Genomic DNA, 21,772 nt, shown 5'->3' with positions numbered 1-21,772 from the left:
AATCTCCAATTTTCTCATTCAGAGATGATCTCTCCACAACTTTGCAAAACAATTGATCAGAAATTACCGTATTTTTGTTGAAAAAACTGTCCAGAATGGACAAAGGCATATCTATTCAGGGATTGGTGCCACAAAGATGTACTCATCACTCAGTCATTAAAATCAGTGTTGAAGAGCCTGACTATGCTGGTTGCATATTCACTTGTGGGGGATCTCCAATAGGAATGGAAGGGAGCAATAGCAGTAACCATCACTTGAGGGATGATATATTTATTCTCTGCCAGCCTCCGTCAGACCAATGTGATAACTGAAACCTGGGAGCACAGGACAGGGACTGTGCATAACTTTGCCCCAGACACCTTGAGTAGCCACATCCTCAGTTAATGTCCCCTGAATCTGAGGTGGGACAGGTGCCTGAATGTTGAGCCTATTACAGCTCTGTGCCTCAGTTTTCAGGGGGAAGTTCTGCCCTCTCTCTTTAGACTGGGTGTGTGCTATGGCAGAGGATCATCCTCTCCTCTTTCTGCACAAAAAGCAGCATGACTCCTGGAGTTTGTTATAGAGACTGGGACTATAAATTTTGGGATTGAAGTTTTTAAAAATAAGCTGTATGATGCTATTCTTTATATAGTACAATCTGTATTACAGATCTGCCAACAAAATACTAATACTTAACTCTTGTTTCTTATCTGAGACTTGTATCCTATCAAACAAGATGATAAATATAGTCATCAGGAAAAACAGGCTTAAGTTAAATGTTAAATTGTAGCAAAAATAAAAATAATGTTCCTGATTAATTTGCTTTCTCAAATAGTGCCCTAAATGGTATTGAAACTTGTTACTTAATCAAGGAACTGTCTAAACTGTGTGAATTTACATTTAAAAAAATTAGAACACAATTTCCCCAGAAGATAAATAATTATGGTCCAATTTTATAAGTGTGTCTTCAATTGTTAGAAAATACTTCAAATAGGAGCAAATATATGCCATTTAATTATGACTTAGAACATTATTCTTAGCTCGTTGTAGAGCTTTATAATTCACTCCTGAAAAAAAGAAATTCTTGTAAAAGTATAGCACGATTTTAATTAATTTTTTCTAACTGTTTAATTTTTAACTTTTTCTCCCAACGTGTTTAATTTTTAAACGAACTCAGCTAGCTACATATTTCATTCTCACCATCATATCTCTAATGCAAGAAAAATAAAGTTAAATAAATTGGATCAGTATTCAAATTAAAGTCATTTAAAGTTATGTTCTTAAATGTTTATTTTTATTCTTCTAAAGTATCCATCAGTCATATTAGCTCTTTAAAAATGAGGCACGGATGAGGTTTCACTGACAAGGGATGTGTTCTGCAGTGTTACAACCCAAGCAGTACCAAAATAATGGTAATTTTATCCACTTGATTCAGTTAATACAAGGGGCAAACATCCACATGCTGATCTAGTGCCTTGGAACTGCAATTTTCCAGGAACCTATAATCTTAAAAAACCTCTAGTCTGGAGAGATTTCAGACATTTAGATAATGATAGAATACACACCCAAAATGACTGGATGAGCAAGAAAGCAAAAATCCCCACAAATGGACAAAATTCAATTAGAGGACTCTCTTGTAGGGGCAATGGTAAAAGAGAAATTACTTTGGGGATATTCACATTTTCATAAGCAATTTTCATTTCCACAAGAGGAACCCCCTGCCTACAGTGCTGATTACAAGCCTCTCACAGGAGTAGTTTGTAGTGTTTCATAGCTGTAAATTTTGTAATTTCTGAAGGTAAGCCTTCTAAAAGCAGTATTTGTGTTTGATGTCTTGGTTTGTAGGGGCTGATTTTTTTCACATTATCCTAATTACTTAGCTTATAGGTACAGACCTAAAGCCTTCTCTGCATTGGATTATATTGATTAGACCTGCTGCAGCACTGCCAGTGTAATACTCCTGATTTGCTGGCAGTAAATTTTTCTTAGCAAGGAAAAGGGTGGCATGTAGACTATGGTCATGGGATCAGCTCCATCACTTGTCTTAAGGTCTCCTTCCTTCCCAGAGATCCAAATGATCCTGTGCTAACTGACTACACTGCTGCTGAAATTGCTGGTATTGGCCCTTAAAATGTAAAAAATGGACTAGCTGGGAAAGCCCATTGTATTGATATATTTTACTGTAAATTTTGAAAAGTACAAACATCACAAGTGAGGGGTGTTATCCATTCGGGGGTTAGACATCCACTTCTAGGTACATCTGCTGCTGTGTCTGTCCTAGCCAAACACAGAGTGACAGTCCTTCCAGCCCACAGTTCTTACCTGAATTAATGGGACAATGTTTCAGCTTCTGTGCTTGTATAGGAAACATAACCAAGGTAAGAAATTGAAAGCCCAGCTGAGACCTTTTTTAGAAAAAAGCTACATATGCATATACTATACTAGGTCTGAATTTGATGATTTAACTGTAGTTTGAGTTGATATTAAATTTAGCAGTAATCGCAGTTCTCAATCATTCTATGGCACAGCTGGTTTTGTACTGGTATTATATGCTGAAAAAAAAAGAACAGATCTTTCTGTTTTCTTCACTCCTGACAATATCATGTTTAAGCATCATTGTAACAGCACATCCTTTCTTACTTGTATGTTACTATATGAAGATGAAACACTTTCCAGAACAAGCAAGGAGGAGTTTCTGGCTGCTCAGGTCCTGCTGTAAAACAGTGCAAAGGACAAGAATAGTAGATTTGGCATAGAGCCCAGCAACAGAGTGATAAGATCCCATACTAATTTGGAGAGCGTATGTTACCTGTAAGGTTATGTGGCACATTATGAGTTGATGAACTACATGACTATATTTTATAGTCTCTTGACAATGTGACAGCATTATGAAGAGAATGGCAAGCATGTTTCTACCCTTTAGAAAGCCCATTAGGATAGCCTGGAAGATGCTGGTGGCAATAAAGAGATACAAATGTTATTTAAGAAAACCCGAAACGTTACTGTTGGACAATAATTTTGAAGTCTCGGAAATGGTCCTTCTTTGTATCCAGTATCAGGAGGCTGCTTATTTACCACAATGGTATTACTGATTTCTTTTATAGAATCCCTCTCAATGTGAGAGACATTGTCTACTGTACAGGAGTTTCACTGATGGATGAAGATGTGTGGGAGTTCATTTGGATGAAATTTCATTCTACCACAGCAGTATCTGAGAAGAAAATACTATTAGAAGCCTTAACTTGCAGTGATGACAGAAACTTGCTCAACAGGTAAAAAAAAATATTCTATATTTGAATCTGTTACTTATAATAGCTTCAACAGTTATTGAAGTCATCACTTGAGCTTTCATCTAAAGGAAAGAAATTTGCTTTTCAAGTACAGGCTTACTGTCTTTTTAAACCGTCTTACACTTTTTTTTCAATACCTATGAAAATTGACACATATTGTCTTTTCAATTCCAGATTTTCATTTGTTCATTGGAAATCTTTTAAATCCTTTAATAATTATTGGTATTTTTTTGTTGCCATGTCTTGACCAATTAAAGATTTTATAAAAGTGCACATGTAAAGTTGCAATCCGCTTTTACTGAAATCATTTTACATCAAGATTTTTGTAATTCATAAATGTGTCCAGTCTTTGGAATCACAGAAATAAACCACTGAACTCACTTGGAGACTTAAACAGTTCAGCAATGATTTTTTTTTTTTTTCCTGATTTCTGATGGACTCATGTTAGACAATGTGTTTGTGAAACTAAATGTTCTTGTTTCTCCCACTAGACTTTTGAATTTGTCTCTCAACTCAGAAGTTGTCCTGGATCAGGATGCAATTGATGTGATAATCCACGTAGCTCGAAATCCACATGGAAGGGATCTTGCTTGGAAGTTTTTCAGAGAAAAATGGAAAATACTAAATGCTAGGTAAAGATAAAATTCTTATCTTGAGATAATTGGTCTAAGTATTGTATAGGTGTGTATTTATATAAGCTCCTGAATCTAATCCATTCTCTTTTAATCCATAAATGGGGAAGTTTCTAAATATGGAATACCTACATATGAGTCATAAATGCATTTATTCATGGATTATTACACACACATAGAGACATTTGTCTCTTAACAATCATCTGTATATATATTAGTGTATTGTGTCTGTGCTTATGATAATGAATTCTATCTATATGTCAAGTGCTGCAGTTCTATTTTTACATAGACAAAAAATGGCAGCTCCCAAAGGAATTTTTCTGATTCAAAGTCTGATAGAAAAAAATAATCTTTTCAAAAATACTATTTCAACCGTGGAAAAAATGCACTTTTTGAAACATTTCCATTTTCAAAAGGATGTTAATATAGTGTCATCCCCTTTCTTTCCGCTCTGTGTTTCAGGTGAGTTTCAAGTAATAGAGGAGCAGCATCCCGAATTAAAAACACATTAACAGAAAGGAGACAAAGTTGCTCCTTATACCCGCTTATCTTTCTCTTTGAAAGTGCTACATGCTCCTATTCTGAAAACCAGTCAACATTTTCAAGTACTTTTTGATGAATATTTTGATATTCAATGAATGACAAATTTCAGTAGTTCTTTAGAGACAGCCTGAGGGCCTGAAAGATTGCACTGCAGCCATCTGATACTGATAGATTAAAAAGGACTACAACTTGGATGAGGTTCAGATTCTCAAAGGCAGTTGTCTAAGATTTTAAGGCGCCCCATGCCAGGTCACACCTTTGGTGTTGGCAGGAAAGGCATTGCAGAGCTGTTCCATTCTGGACTTGTGAGGAGCCAACTATTGTACTACTGAATATTTGAAACGGTTTGTTTAAAATGCTGTATTTAAGCAACTGAATCCCAGTGAATACAGTGCGAACTTCTATAAATTTCACAGCATCAAATAAGAGTCAAAGTAATGGAGACACTGAGTTTTAGTTTTCCTAAAAATTCACAGAGCTGTTCATGCTGTTTTGGATAATACTTCATAGTATAGTGGGATTTTAGAAGAAGTTTTTCTGGGAAAATAGGTTTGAGCTGGAATTGGTTTTGGAAATTTATATTGTGAGAACATACTTTTTAAAAACCATTTCCAAAAAAACTAGAAGAGTGCTGAAGAGTTTAAAAATTAAGAATTATCTGCTTTTGATGTGATTATTTAAGGAACTGGACTTCTGCACAGAAAGTAGATGGCAGATGTATTATTATTATTATGCAACCCAGTGCAGATAGCAAATAATTTTTCAGGTTCCTCGAGGGATTTATCCATAGTTGAGGCATAAAGCCATCACTATCTGTATTGCTACAAACAAATACGCTGTAGTTGTGTCCTGCTTTAGTAAGTATGTTTATCTGGCAACCTGGCTAACACCTGTGATTTTAGATGTGGTCAACGTTTAGCAGTGTAGAACAACAGAAAATATTTAACAAACTATGTCCCATGCCAAAATCTTTTGGGTGTTATAATTTTAAATAGAATTTGGATTATATTTATTTCACTTGCTTGGAATGCATCACTGTGCATTTTAAATTCATAACAATCAGTAAGACCTCATGAAAGACCTGTTGTTGTCCTTTTTTAAAATGAGAGAATAACAGTTTGTCTTTTTGCTCAACACTGTTTTGTGTTACCTTCATTAAGTTTGATCTCCAAACACAAGTCAGAGCCACCAAAAAGATTGTAGCAGTTGATTTTTCTAAAAGTAGCATCCAGTTAAATTTCTGTTGACCACCAAAAGATTCAGTGCAGTAAAATGAAATAGTTAATGCAAGCTGTATATATGTATTATATATTGAAAATAATATTGTTTTATAATCATAGATTGGAACCTTTTAGATGAGACTTTGAGGGAGTATAATCAGTCTAATTAATACCTTACTCCTTAACTTTCGTGAAACAGTGACATGGGAGCATGCAAGGTCCTAAACCTGGGTCTTGGCAGTCCCAGGCACACCCACAGGCTGGGCAGAGAAGTGATTTGAGAGCAGCCCTGTAGAGAAGGACTTGGAGGTGATGGTTAATGAAAACTCAGCATGATCTGGCAATGTGTACTCACAGCCCAGAAGGCCAACCCTGGACTGCATCCAAAGCAGAGGTCAGCAGGTCGAGGGAGGGAATTCTCCCCTCTACTCTGCTCTTGTGAGACTCCACCTGGAAAGCTGTGTATAGGTCAAGTGTCCCCAGAATATGAAGGACATGCAACTGTTGCAGCAAGTCCAGAGGAAGGCCATAAAGTTGGGCAGAGGACTGGAGCACCTCCCTACAAAGAAAGACAGGCTGAGGAAGTTGAGGCTGTTCAGTGCAGAGAAGAAAAGGTTGCATGGAGACCTGATAGCAGCATTCCCATATCTGTAGGGACCTACCATGAAGCCAGGGGGAGAGCCTTCCTCAGGAACTATGGTGATAGGACAAGGAGGAATGGGTACAAATAGAAGAAATAAATTAGATGTTAGGAAGAAATTTTTTACTGTGAAGGTGGTGAGACACTGGAACTGGTTGTCCAGGGAGGTTGTGAATACCCCATCCCTTGGCAGGGTTCAAAGCCAGGTTGGATAAGGCCTTGAGCAACCTGGTCTAGCAGGTGTCCCTGCACATGGAGGGGTGGGGGTTGGGACTGCATGATCTTTAAGGTTCATTCTAATCCCTAATGTTCTGTGTTTCTATGATTAGGCTTCTGATTTGAGCTCACCACGCTACTGCATTTTTGAAATATAAGCTTTATTGTGGAATTAGGCTTCAAGAAGAACATGCATGTCTTGGAGCAAGTGCTAAGGACAATCACAAAGGTGATCTGACAGCTGGAATATCTGACCTGTGAAGACAGGCTGAGAGAGTTGGGAATGTAGAGCCTGGGGAAGAGAAGACTGGGGAGATCTTATAGCACCTTCCAGTACCTAAAGGGTCCTTACAGGACAGCTGAAGAGGGACTTTCTACAAGGGCATGTAGTGATAAGACAAGTGGGAAAGGCTACAAACTGAAGGAAGGCAGGTTTAGATTAGATAGTAGAAAGAATTCCTTTACTATAAAGGTGGTGTGGTGTTGTTGGATAGGACTTTGGGCAACCTGGTCTAGTGAAAGATGTCCCTGCCCATAGCAGGGGGATTGGAACTGGATGATAGTTCCAGCCCCAACCATTCTAGGATTCTATGATGCAAATAGATTTTGTCCCAAGGCATCCTTTTTCTACAATTATAATTGATTATTTAATTTGATTCAAAATTAAAATACTTTGTATGAGACATTAATTTAATAAGGTGATATCTCAGTGGTATTTTCCATTTAATTTAGTATAAAAAGTATTGATGTTTCAGATAGTAAAGTGAAATAGCTGAGGGGGATTAAAATATAACTATTTCCTCTTACTTTTAAACATAGCATATCGAGTTAGCATTGCCACAAATTGTTGTTAATCCTTCATATTTTTACAGTATGCTTGTATTCACATTGTTCAGAACATATTGATGATGTATAAAGTCTTCAAAGTCACTCATATAATTTACACAGGTGACTTAAAAATTGAGATGCCTAACATGTCTTTAGTAAGAAATATGTGGGGCTAAGACTGCTACAACTCTGAAAAAGAATTGAAAATACTATGCTTGACTTCATGCTACCTGAGCATGCACTACCTTGTCTCCTAAAGCATTTTCATCCTGTGAGCACATGTCTGTGTGTGAAAATTTAATCTATCAGCTGCTTATAAGAATTCCTTCGTTCTCAAATGCTGAATCATTTGTCAGCATTTGGGAACCTGACAGTATTTGGGAAGGCATTTATATCTGTCGAAAGAAAATGGACTATGCCGGCTCTAGAGATTGCACAAGTGCAAAGCCTGTGCAAATGTGGGACACTGAGGGGTTTACATCCACAGAAGGAAAGATGCAAAAGAGAGTCTGTGTCTCCAGAATGTTTCCAGGAAGTTCAAGCATGTAAGGCCGTGGTTCTGGTGTGCCTTTGTCTGTCCTGTGAAGGGTGAGAAGAATGACACTTGTAAGACCAAACACTTCTCCTATTTATCCTTATGTTTCACCTCTGCATAATACTTTCTTGGAAAGTGGCTCTTCTGGCTTTTTTTGCCAGCAGAGCTTCTGTAGAAATTGCTGTAAATGGCTGACTTTTTACCAAGTATACATAATGGAGAGTAATCAGCACAGGTATGCATGAAAGTATCATTTTTAGTGGAAGGAATTCCATTACTTCTTGTTTGCACTGTGGTGGTGACAGTGGTCTGTAAGAAAAATGAAATCCCTGCAGCTGTTTTCATGAGGTTGCTTGTCTAAAGTGGATTGGTAACCTTGTCAATATACCCCATCAAGAGGAACTTCCAGTTTTCCAAACAGTCAATTATGTCTGAGACCGTAATAATAAAGGGCATTGTTAGAAAGCCTAAACGTGCTTAAAGTACCATGAAATCCCTACTTCCCATAGTTTGCCTCTGGATGTCTGTATATTCCAGTGTGACTGAAATTCTGGGAAAGGAGATGTACTTGCTGAAATATCCATGAATAATTCATTTACTAGTGGTCAGGGAGTAGGATTTTTGATACCTCTAACAGCATTTCTCCTCATAAGAGCTCAAGCTAGCAAGCAATATAGGGTATACCTTCCCTAAAACAGAATCTTCTCAACGAGAGCCTAGTTCTCTTCCCTCCCCATCTTTCTATACCTATTGCTTTGGCTGTCCTTCTTTTTCTTTCTCCACTTTGAAAGAACTGTGGCTTAGAGTACCTAAGCATTTAAAGGGTAATCAATTTGGGATTAACAGCAGCAGAACAGAAAGCTGTGACTGTGCCAGTTCATTTTGCTTTGAATTTTGAACTCTTTCTATAAATCAGTTTGTAAAAGTGGATGATGAATTGAATTGTTCTCTGAGATGAACATAATTTCAGTAAAGCCTATTGGTAGTAGTTACACATGTCTGACAGGAAATCTGGATGCCCTATCGTAAAACCAGTCATGTTCAGATTAGCTGGACACTGCTTTGGACACACATGCAGATATAGATAAGGATAATGATTTGTCATTTGGTTTTTTGAAATGTTATGTTGTGGCCCAGGGGATTATTTTAGTAATATTATTCCCATCAGCATTATTTATTTCAATTATCAGATGCTGGAACAAGAAAATTTGATTCAGTTCAGTTTTTCAGAGGCTGCTTGTAACGTAGATGAGGTGGATGAATACAAAATGCAGAGAAGGCTGCAGCGCATCAAAAAGTCTGATTTAATGGTACAGCTTGAAGGGTTCCTCAGAATAATTCTCCATGGTGGCTGCTCTGCTCCTTCATTGGCACCTGTGTTTTGAGCTGTATTTTACAGAGTCACAGAATAAGCTGAGTTGGAAGGGATCCACAAAGATCATTGAGTCCAACTCCTGGCCCTGCACAGCACCATTCCCAAGAGTCACACCATGTGCTCAAGAGCATTGTCCAAATCCTTCTTCAGTTCAGACAGGCCTGGTGCTGTGACCACTTTCCTGGGGATCCTATTCCAGTGCCCAATCACACTCTGGGTGAAGAACCTTTTCCTGATACCCAACCTAAACCTCCCCTGACACAATTTCAGGCCATTCCCTCAGGGGATCACAGAGAAGAGATCAGTGCCTGCCCCTCCTCTTCCCCTGATGGGGAAGTTGAAGACTGCCATGAGGTCCCTCCTCAGTCTCCTTTGTCCCCTTAAGTGGGAAGTGGTTTGGTCCTCTCCTCCTCTCAAGCAGTCATCTGTAGTTAAACCCATTCTGCTTAACAGCACCTGACTTAATAATTACAAACATTTCAAACTAGAAGAAGGTCTCAGTCTAGGTTTTTATCCTGAAATACCAGTACCCAGTTCCAGTGCTATTCCTTTGATCCCCTAAATCAGTCCTGTGCCTTCTCCCTTGCTTAGAGAAGATTACTTTCTCACTTTCAGTTGACCTGGCTCTTGCAGTAACTCTCTGTGCATCTTCTTTTTGCCCATGCAGGTATGGAGAAGCATTATTTATGAACTCAAAGCTTGTCAGTGGGGTCACGGAATTCCTCAATACTGAAGGAGAACTAAGAGAGGTAATTTTTAAATTACTTCTGTTGTGTGAGGCTGTATTCATAGTGAGCAGGGCAGGAAGAATAATAGGATTGTCCAGAAGCTCTGTTCTCTCTGCTGCAGTCAAAGGCCCAACTGCCTGTGCAGCAGCAGCAACCTGTTGGGCAGCACAAGGATGAGGAGCAGGTTGCAAAAGCACACAAGTGTGTAGTGGTGTCAGAAGGGGGATTGTGCAGGTGTTTTTTTGCAGCCAGGCTTGGCTGGATATGACGGTTTGTCTTTTTCTCTTGACTGTTGTTGAGAAACTGAAGATGCAATGTTTTATCTTCATTAGCTTATGCTGCAGAGGGCAGTCCTTGAAAACATCAGCGTTGAAAGTAGAAGCTGCCAATGTGTTCTCTGTTTTTCTCTTTCTCACAGTATTTTCCATGTGAGAAAATCTGCTAACTGAATATGCTGGCCAAATGGCTCCACAATAATTTGTACTTCTATTTAGATGGGAAAGATTTCTCATTTTAACTTAACATCTATCCTGACTGACATAGTTGGCAGTTGAGCTACAGCCTGTTTAGCACCTACTCAATGCTGCTCCAAATGGATACAGTGATTCTTATGCAGCACAACTACCATTACTTGAACTCTGAGTTCTGATTTGCATCCAACAATTAGTCTGCACTCAAGTCTGGTGGCCTCAGTAACTTAGGGAGGAGCCACAGGTGGTTTCTTCTCCCCAGGTGGGAATGACATTATTGGTCAGATTTGAGTATCTGCCCTACACAAGGAAGCCTTCTGTACTCTTAGTTTCCACCTTAATGTTAGGATTGGTAAGCTGGCTGGTTGTACTTCCCTGAAAGAAACTGGTATTGTAAACATTTTGGTATAAAAAGTACAACGATCAGGTAAAGTCTGATTTGGAAAGTTTCCAGTTCCTTTCATGCTTCTGACTGTGATGGGAATGAGATAGTTGCAGAATCAGCCTTCTCAGTTTAGAGCACATGCACAGAGATATTGCTGGAAGACAGAATTTAGAAACTGAGGTGATTTTGGTGTCACTGGGAAAAAAATTAACTAGTTATTCATAAGTGTTGCTAAAACCATCTAATTTTGTACAAGTCAACATAACCTGTAATCTATTGTGCAGATCAGCCTTGCAATTCTCACTTGAAAAGAACAACAATAATTGAAAACCCACCAGTGCCATTGGTTATAATAATCCAAGTGCTGGTGCTATACTTTGAGTATACACAAGAACAGAACAAGAGCTTTTTCAGTCTGCAGAAAAAAAGATCAAAGTTTTCTCATAAGGGAAGGAGTATGTTTCAGGCATTCAAAGATTGTCAAATGCATGCCCACTTGCTATTTTTCCATTCTCTTCTCACTGTAATCGTCCCTTCCTTCTATCAGCAACTGACCTGTGTTATATAACCAAAAGGGATCTGCATATCAAAATAAAATTAGTGTGTTTTGAAGCTTGATAAAACCAAGGGGCATTAGGGGTGATATTTGCATTGATATTTGCATATAAACCTTAATTAGAAGTACTTCTAGTGCTCCCAGTTTGGTTTCTTAGGTATAAATAAAAGTTTAGAGCATCCATCTACACAGTGCAGCAGTTGAGCTGCAGGAGGGAAGGAGGTAATTATATTAATGTGATCCAGCACTGACATATCAATATCTTCCAGTGCAATGTGAAGCAACTGCATCACATCTAATTGACAGTTTGCTGTCTTAATACATTTCCTATTAAATCTTTCTCCCTGATATTGCAGTTCCTACTACATTGATTGTGGATGTTTGTCCTAAATGCCTGACTTATTTGTGTGCACTGGAAATACTTGCTTTCTCTAGTTGTTGCAAATTTAACCTGTAAACTTGTATTTCCAGCTAAAGAACTTTATAAAGAGTTACGAAGGGGGAGCTGCTGTCTCCTTCTCCCGCGCTGTGGAAACAGTGGAAGCCAATGTGCGGTGGCAAAGGCTTTATAAGGAAGAACTGTTCCAGTGGCTAAGAAAATCCTTGACACAGTAATCTGTCTTTTTAGCCAATCATTTAACATGACTCATTGCAAGAGGAAGAGGAGACATTTTAAAAGTGTTCAACATGAAAATGGTGAAGACAAGATCAGATTGCAGGGATAAGGTTTTTTTGTTTTATTGTTTTTTTCATTGTGAATTTTTCTTTTTACACGGAACTGTTGTGAAATTGTCAAGAAGATTTTCAGAAGAGAAGATCAGGAATGCTTGTGAAATCCAGTCCTCAATGTACACAACCAAACATGATATTAAGTGGTGCATGTAAATGTCAAAAAACAAACAAACAAAAAAAATCCTTCAAAGACTATTTTGTGCATGCTTGTACTGTCTCTGCCTGTATTTTAGCATGCTTATGTATAACAGCCACATTTTGTATGTGAATTCCGGTTACATCAAAGTTGGGCATTATACAAAGCACAAAGACTCTACGACAATCACTATTTCAATCAACAAAAGGAAAGCAAGGAAAAGGAAATGCAGAAGGCTTCCAGCTTGGGGCGGTATGAGATGTAAAATCAACTTTCCCATTTGCTGCCAGTTTTTCTACCACTCAGAATTGTCACTTAATGATTACAAAGATGCCAGCACATTTTTTGAGTTACCAGTTGTATCTGCAGTCTCCGTATTCCTATATTTGAATAAGCAGAATAGTGAGAGAGGAGAAAGAGAAAAGGGCCAGGAGCAGGCTTAGAGAGAGCAAATGAGAAGGACATCATGATTGCATTATAATCATATACATTTGTTCACTGCTGATCAGTGAAACAGTGTAGTTTCAACTGTGAATGTGTGCTGGGATAGGCATTTTGCATTGATATCACAGAATCCATGAACCACCTCTTCTCAGCTGTTTTAGAAGGCATTGATACTCACAATGGATCACCCAGGCCACCCAGCCTGTGCAGTAGTAAATTTCGTAGCTCATAGTGCACAGCTATTATAAATAAACATAAGATTCAAGTGGAAATTAGGAAAAAGGAAGAATATCTCACATGCGAAGACTTAAAATTACCCAAGAGGGCTGTCTTGCATGTGGTAGACCAGTCTCTGTAATGATTTATTATGATAGACAGGTCAGATTCTCTGTATGGGCAATACTTCTGCAAATATGGAATGTACTATTTATGCCAGCATTGAAAAGTGAAATATGGAGAAAGTGAGGGGGGTGTACATGTGTTTATTTGTACTGACTAATACTGAGAACATGGTTTTCTTTCTGTTCCCGTGTACTTCACATAGACTAGTGTTCATGAATGACATTTTTCTTAATCATGTTTGTCTCTTCTCAATCCTTAATCTGAAAGATCAGTGACACAGTGGAATTGTACAATGAGTATTTGCACTCTGGAGCTAAATGCTGAGGATAAAACTGGTGGGGGCCAAATACTCTGTAATGTCTACACTGTGGAGGAAAAATACAAGAGATACAGTTACAAGAATACCATTTCCAGGAGTCAGATTGCAGCGCCTTCAGAGGTAGAATGCAGATGTGAGGCAGTGTTTCTTTATCCCATCCCAACCTATCCCAACCATCTGACCACATCATGGCCATGTACATTGGGAGCACGTGGCCCACCAAAGTAGAAAGCAGCCATTCTATCTGGTTGTTGCCCTCACAAGGCATGGGAGTTACCAACACACTTTACACTTGCAGTTGCTTATTGCCAGAAAGTTGTGAATTGAAACATTAGTGTGAAAAGAACCAAATCCAAGCATCTTCAGATATTTTTAGAGTAGTGTGGAGACAGTATTGTTTTCTGGGCTCTCATTCCCAAAATATTCTGCTCCTCAAAAACTAGCAGACCCATCCCACAACTAAGCTGTTGTGTGCCCTTTACTTTTGGAGGGTGTTGTTTGTGGATTGGGTGCATGAAATCCTTGTACAGGCAATTTTTCAGCTGTTTGGTGCTGTATAGCACATTAGCTTGACTCATGTGTAACCAAAAGAAGAGGGAATTCTGTGCTCCTGTACTGTTGACTTTTTGCCTTATAGTAAGCCCTAAACCTTTGTGCTATGTTGCAGTGCTAGTGAACCTGCTGCCCAGAGACATTATCATGTCGAAGCTGAGTGAAATCCTCCTCCTCCTTTGTATTTTACCTACCTCACAGGGGTGTTGTGAGGCTTGACTAATGTTAGCAAAGCACTTGAATATCTTCTTATGAAAGGCATTTAAAAGTGAAAAGTATTATTTTTTGTGGTTGACCAAACTCAACCTCAATGCCAGTATGTAGCATCACATTTTTAATTTCTGCTGAGAAAAATCACATGCAGACTTTTTTTATAATAAAAAAGCAAGCCAAATACTATTTAATGTAACCTCTACCCTGTAATGAAGGCCAAAATTGTGATATCCAAAGAGTGTGCAGAAAGCCAAGCACTTAAATATGAATTGCTTGGAGGACTTCGGAGAACAGAAGAGTGTGAAATGGTCTGTCCCTTTACAATTTTATTCAGTATTGTCTTTGATGACTTTTCCAGAACAAGTGATTAAACCCCATACCTTGCAAGATGGACATAAAAGTTTCTGGTCTTTCCACTAATAACAGTATATTCTAAAGTCAAAAGTTCATTACAGCCTGTGTTTTGCACAATGCACAGAAATTTCCACTCTTCCGCATTTGGATTGAAGTTCTTGCACATTTAGCTGGTGCTGGATGTAAATTGATATTTTAGTGGCCTTGAGCAACTGGTCTACCACAGATATCAAGTCCTAAATGTATATATTATACATACCCATTGATGTGTTGCTTATAATTGTTGTATTCTAATAATGTTTGTATTATTGCTCTAAGGTTGAACTGGCCTTTCCATTATAATTCTCTATTATTTTATTTTTTCTGTTTTGTATTTTGCTGTTTCACATTGAATCAGGATTAAATTTAATGGATTAAATCTAAAAAAAAATAACTGTTTTCTGCAATATTCAAACACCCTGCATTTTATTATATGTCCTTAGAAACCTTTTTTTAAGAAGTTTCACACAATTGTGTGTTAAAAGTATAGTTGATTCCTCATGGAAAGTTCTAATACAATCTGCTTAGAAAAATCTATTTATTATATTGATTTTCTTTCTCTTTTACCAGTCCTTTTCTTCCCTTGTCCATATATAAAGATGGTCCTCATTTTTATGATTTGGATTGCTATTAAGAAGCCAAGTACTCCATACTTTTCAGCATTTTCTAATCCAGTGTTTGAGTTTGTCCTTTATAGTGAGAGGAGATCGTGCAAAATATGAATGCAATGTGGAGATGGACATGGGTGTCGTTTTACAGAGATTTCATGGTAGAATCTCTAATAAGCCTTTGTATGACTCAGGATCCTTTGCAGTTATTAATTGATATGGCTTCCTAAACCATATAGGAAGACATAAGAATAGACATGATTCTATGCCAGCATAAGGAAATAGCTATTTTATTTTTTATAAAATGGTCCACTACAAGATTCTGGCCTGTTACTTTGTAGCTGGTAGAATTATTCATGTATCCACTGCTAATAGGTGTTAAAATGGTAGTAGCTACTAATTGTAATGAGGGCAGAACACTGTGAAAATATTCTTCTGAAATGACATGTCATTTCTGCTATTACTGAGAGTACTTGGACATTTATTATGATAAAAAAAAACCTTCATGTGTTCTCAAGTGCATCTAAATTTGTGACCTTTGATTATCTTTTTAGTGAATATAGCAAGAATTCTGATACTACACTGGAAACTGAAGGTGAATTTTTCATAGTTTTTGGGCTGTTGTAGATATTTCACTGATCTTTAGAGTGCCAAAGGAAGTATGCCCTGATGCAGAAGGATGCTTTCACATCAAAGATCCTGAACCATACAATTAATTCTTTAGTCGTAAGTAATAAAAAATGAAAAGTGTATGTGTGTTTGTAAGTGTAAAATCCTCCATAGCATTTTAAAATCCTCCACTTTTCCCACAAAAATCTAATTATTTGGATAGAATAAAGCAAAGCTAATTTTGCTATTTGCAGGGGAGGGTGCCTTTATTTAGATACCTGCAGAATAAGGTTTTGGTTTTCCACATGATCATAAATGATACTGAAAATAGACTTTGAGTCAAATGTACAATTTTCTCTTTGAGGAAAATGGATGTGGGTTTGAAAACTGCTAATATATATAATCAGCTTAGCACCACTCTTGCTATGACTACTCACTATATCAGGCTGTCTGTCCTGAGCAGGATATACAGCCACAGTGTCAGTATGAGCATGAAGGAGTAAAAGGACCATCCAGCTGTGGAGCAGCCTGAAGAGAGTCTGTGTGCCCAGCTATGGATGGAGCAGTCAGAAAACTGATGGCTGTATCACCTGCCACTGCTGCCAGACCACCTGGGTTAGGAAAGCAGCTGGGAACCACTGAAATGCAGAAGGGTTCCATCCAACTTTCTTTCAGTTGTATGGAAGAGACAGAAGGTCCCTTGGCTGAGGATCGGTTGTGGGTGATTTTCAAAAATGAATGTCATTGCCTTGTGGTAGCAGAAAGTAAAGGTCCAGCTAATGAACCTGCGCCGCTCACAAAAAGCGTAAGCCCTGAGCTCTGGCCACCCCTGCTGAAAAGCACTGACCAAAATGTTTGTAAAGGCTTAGAATATTATAGTGTCCCTTCTTCAGAAGTGTTTTTGAACAGTCAAATATTTAGTTTTCAAGTATGAATAGGAACAGACACTCTTTATGATGTTTTTTGTTAATATTTGAAAGCGTACCAGGAATTTCTTGGGCTTTTTTTTAACAGGTGGGTTGTAAGACTGTACTACAAATTATTCGTGGTAATAATTCTAGTAATAGTAGTAATTGTACTCATACCATAAAAAACAACAACAACAACAACAACAACAACAAAAAAAAAAAAAATTCAAAAAAAAAAAAAAAAATCAAAAAAAGCCAACCAACTGAACAAAAGAAAAATCAGATGCATAAACCTGCCTAAACCAATGTGGTACCAGTGACTGTGCAGCACTTTTTTGCATACAAAAATGTAAAAAATTGTCCACTTTGTTTCTCATATGACTGTACAAGGTTCTGCTGGTCTTAATACCAGTTCTGAAACCCAGTGAAACCGCTCTGACTTGAGCAAGTAGTCTGTGCTGACGGAGTAATTTTGTTTTCAGTAGGAAGGAAGGTGATAAAGGATTTTTCACCAAAGTAAGGCCACATGCTTTCATTGGGCAGAATTTTAAAATCAAATATATTTTGAAGAATCTGGTTAAACTTTGCTCTGTCTTGTGTCAGACAAGTGGAAGGGCATTCTGAGCTTGACCTCAGAATATGGTAACACAGTTGAGGCTGGGATTTAAAAGACATATGGAGCCAGTTTCATTGAGATGTATTTAAGGACAATCACCCACATGAGAAGTGCTGTGAGTCAGACCAAATGTAATTTCTCAGAAGAAAAGGCATTTATATTTGCCTGATTTGTAACTAGTGAGGTGTGACCTTGCCAAACAGTATTCCAGAATGGTTTGCTTGTTTAATGTGTACCATTTTCTAAGAATATCAAAGCAATGTTGGTAGAGAACAAAGGTGAGCAGCTTTGTGAGAGCAGAGGGCTGTGCTGCAGCAGGCAGTCATGAGCTGGAGGCTTTTGCCAGAGTGCCCCAGTGTTTTCTGGACAGTGTCACTTACATTTGCTTGATCAGGATAGCCATGGTACAATGGACCAGGCCAGCAGCCAAGATGCAGTCTCAGTTCTTTGTGATACGTTTCACTCCACTTGATGCACTGGTTTCTGTAATTCCAAAATAATCTGCAGCCAAACTGGTAGAGCTTTTGTGGCCTCTGTTGGTGCCCAGTGAGGTAGATCTGTTGAAGTGACTGATGTGAATTCCAGCTGAGGATCTACCCCATTGCTCCCAAAATGGCCCTGGAGGTGGCAGCTCGGCTGCCATACAGGATGTTTTGTGTGTTTGTATCTAGATTTCAGTAGCACATATTGGATGACAAATTTTTTTGTTTTCCTTTGGCTTTTCATTAGAATAATACTTTGTGATTAGTTCTAATGTGATAAAGCTTTATAATTTGTTTTGAGAGCTGTAGAGTACTGTGCTGTGAAGAGTGTGGTTACTATCCTCTCTTTTTCCTGCAAATAATAGATTTCAGCAAAGATGGATTTTCCTGGACTTAGGCACTCTGTGAAGAAGAAACAAACTCGGACAGTTTTTAATGGAAAAATCACTGTAATTACTGTATAACTACCCTGTACAAAGACAGCTTTATTATATGTGTAAATGTAATTTTGCTATGTTGTTGTTATGTTTGAGAGACAATAGGCTTTGGTGTGGGTGGAACATACAGCCTTATAAAAACAGAGATTGTATCTCCCTGTCTGATGTTTTACTGAAAGGTGTTCAGTTGCTGTATTTTTGCAGTAGATAAACTGATTCTCTGAAAGCTAACTACACACACTTCAATTACATAAATGGATTATATTGTTGAAAATAAAGGATTGATGATAAATTTTATTATGTTTCCAAAAGGCTCCGCATGTAAGATCATTTGACACTTAAAGTAGAAAGAAATCATCCTGCAGCTGTTAATGCTGGTTATAATGGATGAGTCCCTCTGTTAATTCTATCTCAACCTTAGATTAATTCTGAATACTGTAATTAGAAGAACATATGTTTCCCTCAGTTCTCAAATTTGTACTCTTTGGAATTCAGGTTTTTGTCATGCCAGAGGTGTCATGTAAACTGACTCTGTTTAGATACAGTTCACCAATGTTTTCACATGAATATCTGTTTGCCAGATCAGAATGCCATTTTCTTATAGAGAAAATACAGATGATTGCATAATAACACATTTCTCTTTCTGCCTACCATGTGTACATGCATGTATAGCTTCTAGTTCTGGACATTTTGCTTTGAAAAATTATTCTTTGGTTATTTGTATTTATAGATCTTAATCAAACAGTTTCAATTCAGCAAAACAGTTGGATATAAGGCAGGATGCGAGGCTGTGTTGACCAAGACACAACCATATATATAAATCTGTAGGCAGTCCCACTGATGTCTGTGGGATTAATCACACACTTCAAAATAATCTATATTCACTGTAAACTCCTGCATATGACTGAACTAGTATTTCTGGGAAGCGATTTAGATTGAAACCTGTTTCTACACAGGTTTCAGGTGCAGAATATGGTGATATGTTTTTGCTGAATTTAAAATCACAGTTTTATATAGAGCCGACTACTCTCTCTGTCTTTTTTTTTTCTCTTTTTTTCCCAGAAAAGGATATATTTTGCATATAGAAGGGAGATGTTTACTGATTCTCGGTATATCTAAAATGCCACATTGAACAAAGTTTTTCATTTATTGTTTGGAGCATTCTAGGCCTTTGAATAAAAGCAGAATTATTCGTACAATGCTATATAGTGAATATAGAATTAATCAAAAATTGAAACCATTAGCCAAATAAAATATATGAATTTCTGAGAACAGTGTTTTCTGTTACATGTCTTTAAAAGTAATTACATAAATATGGGACTGCTGTGTGTTCAACCTAAAATTTTTATTCCACTCTAAGGACTGACTAAATGGAATTTTTTTTTTTAAGAGAAACTTGATCTGTATTTTAAGCAAAACAAATTTGAATTTTGTCTCTGATAATAAAATTTTGTATAGTAATGTGTAATTCATCATTGTCTTAATTTTCTGACATAGAGACATAGTTAAGATAAATAATGCCCAACGTTTTGATTGTGTTCCCATTTCATTGAGGTAACAGTTTAATAACTGAGCAGATATGCTGACGTTTTACAATGAAAACCATGCAAGAGAAAGCATTTTTTGACATGAGGAATTTTTCAAAACATATTGACATGCTGGGGCTAGTAGAAAGCAGAGAACTAAAGAAAAATACAAAATCTGGGCTTCAAGATACTCTTAAGCACTTCAAGAGTAACAGGACTACGACTGGAGAAAAGAGCAAAGTCACTTATGCTTTTCTAATTATGTAAATTCTGAATAAACAAAAAGATCTTTTCATTGGTAAAAGTGATTTCAAGTAGAATGCAGTTCAAGTTACTTTTTAATAGAGTTCTTGAATCCAGGCTATTATTTTCCTTTTTTGAAGAACAGTTTTCAGTAACAATGAGATGTGAAACATGTGCAATTATTTACCCATTGGATACAATCATGTTCCCACTGAAGTCAGTTGGAGCTTTGACATTGACATCACTGGGAGTAAAAGCCAGCCCTGTCTTTTTCAAAATACAGCTTTCAATGCCAGAATTCTTTTTTCTTTAGCAATAAAGATGTTTTCTTTTGTATTACACATCTTAGTCTGCTGAAAAGCTGAAGAGAATTTTTAAGGTTCTGATTTTGCAAAGCACAACAGGCAGCTTTGATGCTTGGAACCGAAGTAAGCAGAGCTGAGGCCTAAATTAGTATGTTTATAGTATCCTACCTTTAAACACTTCACTGGGGCTGTTCTGACCCCGCTATACTGAAGCTAGAATTTTGACCATCCAATATGCTTATGTCAGCAGAGTACATAAACGTACCTTTCATACCTCTTTTCTTTCCCTGTTTTCAGGTCTGGATCAGGAGATCAGTGGGCCTAAGGAGTTGGCTTGGGGGCCAACAGAGAGCTTTCACCTTAAGGGGGAGATAGTGAAATGTAAGATGAAATATGAGAGGGTACGATGTACTGCCCGCAGAAGGGTTGTTCCCCTCCATTTTTTTTGCTACATGTCTCTCTCCATGAGTGTTGAATAAGCTGAGACAAATGGGCATGACCAACTTGGAAGCATCCCTGGTAGGATGTGAGGAAAGAGAAATGGCACTTCCCTCTGAAATCCCACTGGCAGCACATCTAATCAAACAGAAGGAACATGCTTGTTTCTTCCCCAGTGTGGCCACTGCAGTCAGCAGCACTTCAGTGTTGGCTGAGCTCTTTCAAGTTGAACATTTTCATACAAGACCATATCAAGAGCTGTTTATTTGCTCTCAGCTCAGTGTCTTCAGTAAAAGCAGAACTTTAAAAGGACCCATTTTCTTTGAAAGCTCCTCAGCTGAGCTGCAGGGTGTAGGGGGAAAAAAAGCTAGAGCTTTTGGCTTGCAAATTAGTGAATTTGCTATCTTAATAACAGAAAATCAGCTTTTTCTGACTAATTTGTTGCTTCCTCCTATTTGTAGCAAAAAACATACCTGGTTCCTTTAAGTAGCACCTTCAGTATGGAAGCCACCACTAAGTGCTGTACTGCTGTCAGAGGCACTCTGCTGCATACTGCAAGGAAAGTGGAAAGGAACAATTCAGTGAGCTGATGACAGTCCCAGCTTTTCTGAGAATTGAGCAAATAAACCCCATGTTAGGGAAACAGTATTGAGAATGACATGACTGAGGTTACCTTACAGATGGGATGGGAAAATGAGCACAAAGATATTTGTGAGGAAAGTGTAATGAAGGTAAGGCTGAAATTATGTGAAATAATGAGGGTGTGCTTGGGAAATTAAAGCTTCATTATGCTGAAACTTAGTCTTTGAGTTAGCAGCCACATTTACTGTGGCCAAAATATAATTAAAGTAAAAAAAAAAAAAAAAAAAAAAAAAAAAAAGTCCTGAATGGTTAAAAGGAGACATGCTGTACCTACTGCAGTGGTTGTTGTTTGCTTCATGGGCCTGATGCCAAATGACAGAAACTCCTCTCTGCTGTTTGAATTAGCCCAATTAGCCCATAATCTCTCTCTCTCTCTCAATTTGTCCAAGGCTAACCCATTAGAGTCTGGACTAATGGTGCAAGGCTCAGT

General features: G+C 37.8%; 1 protein-coding gene across 1 annotated transcript in view; it reads left to right on the top strand.

Moving 5' to 3' along the window:
- TRHDE (thyrotropin releasing hormone degrading enzyme) overlaps window positions 1-19,601 on the top strand; it is a 219,014-nt gene extending 199,413 nt beyond the window's left edge. The window contains exons 16-19 of the mRNA XM_083859071.1: window positions 3,084-3,251; window positions 3,761-3,901; window positions 9,926-10,007; window positions 11,869-19,601. Coding sequence (XP_083715197.1) covers window positions 3,084-3,251; window positions 3,761-3,901; window positions 9,926-10,007; window positions 11,869-12,012 — 535 coding nt within the window. The 3' untranslated portion in view covers window positions 12,013-19,601. The remainder of the gene's footprint in view (window positions 1-3,083; window positions 3,252-3,760; window positions 3,902-9,925; window positions 10,008-11,868) is intronic.
- The last annotated feature ends 2,171 nt before the right edge of the window (window positions 19,602-21,772 follow it).

The sequence above is a fragment of the Zosterops lateralis genome (genome assembly GCF_965231275.1).
Source record: "Zosterops lateralis genome assembly, chromosome: 4".
NCBI classification, from domain to species: Eukaryota; Metazoa; Chordata; class Aves; order Passeriformes; family Zosteropidae; genus Zosterops; species Zosterops lateralis.
This window is presented reverse-complemented; position numbering and strand designations above follow the sequence as displayed.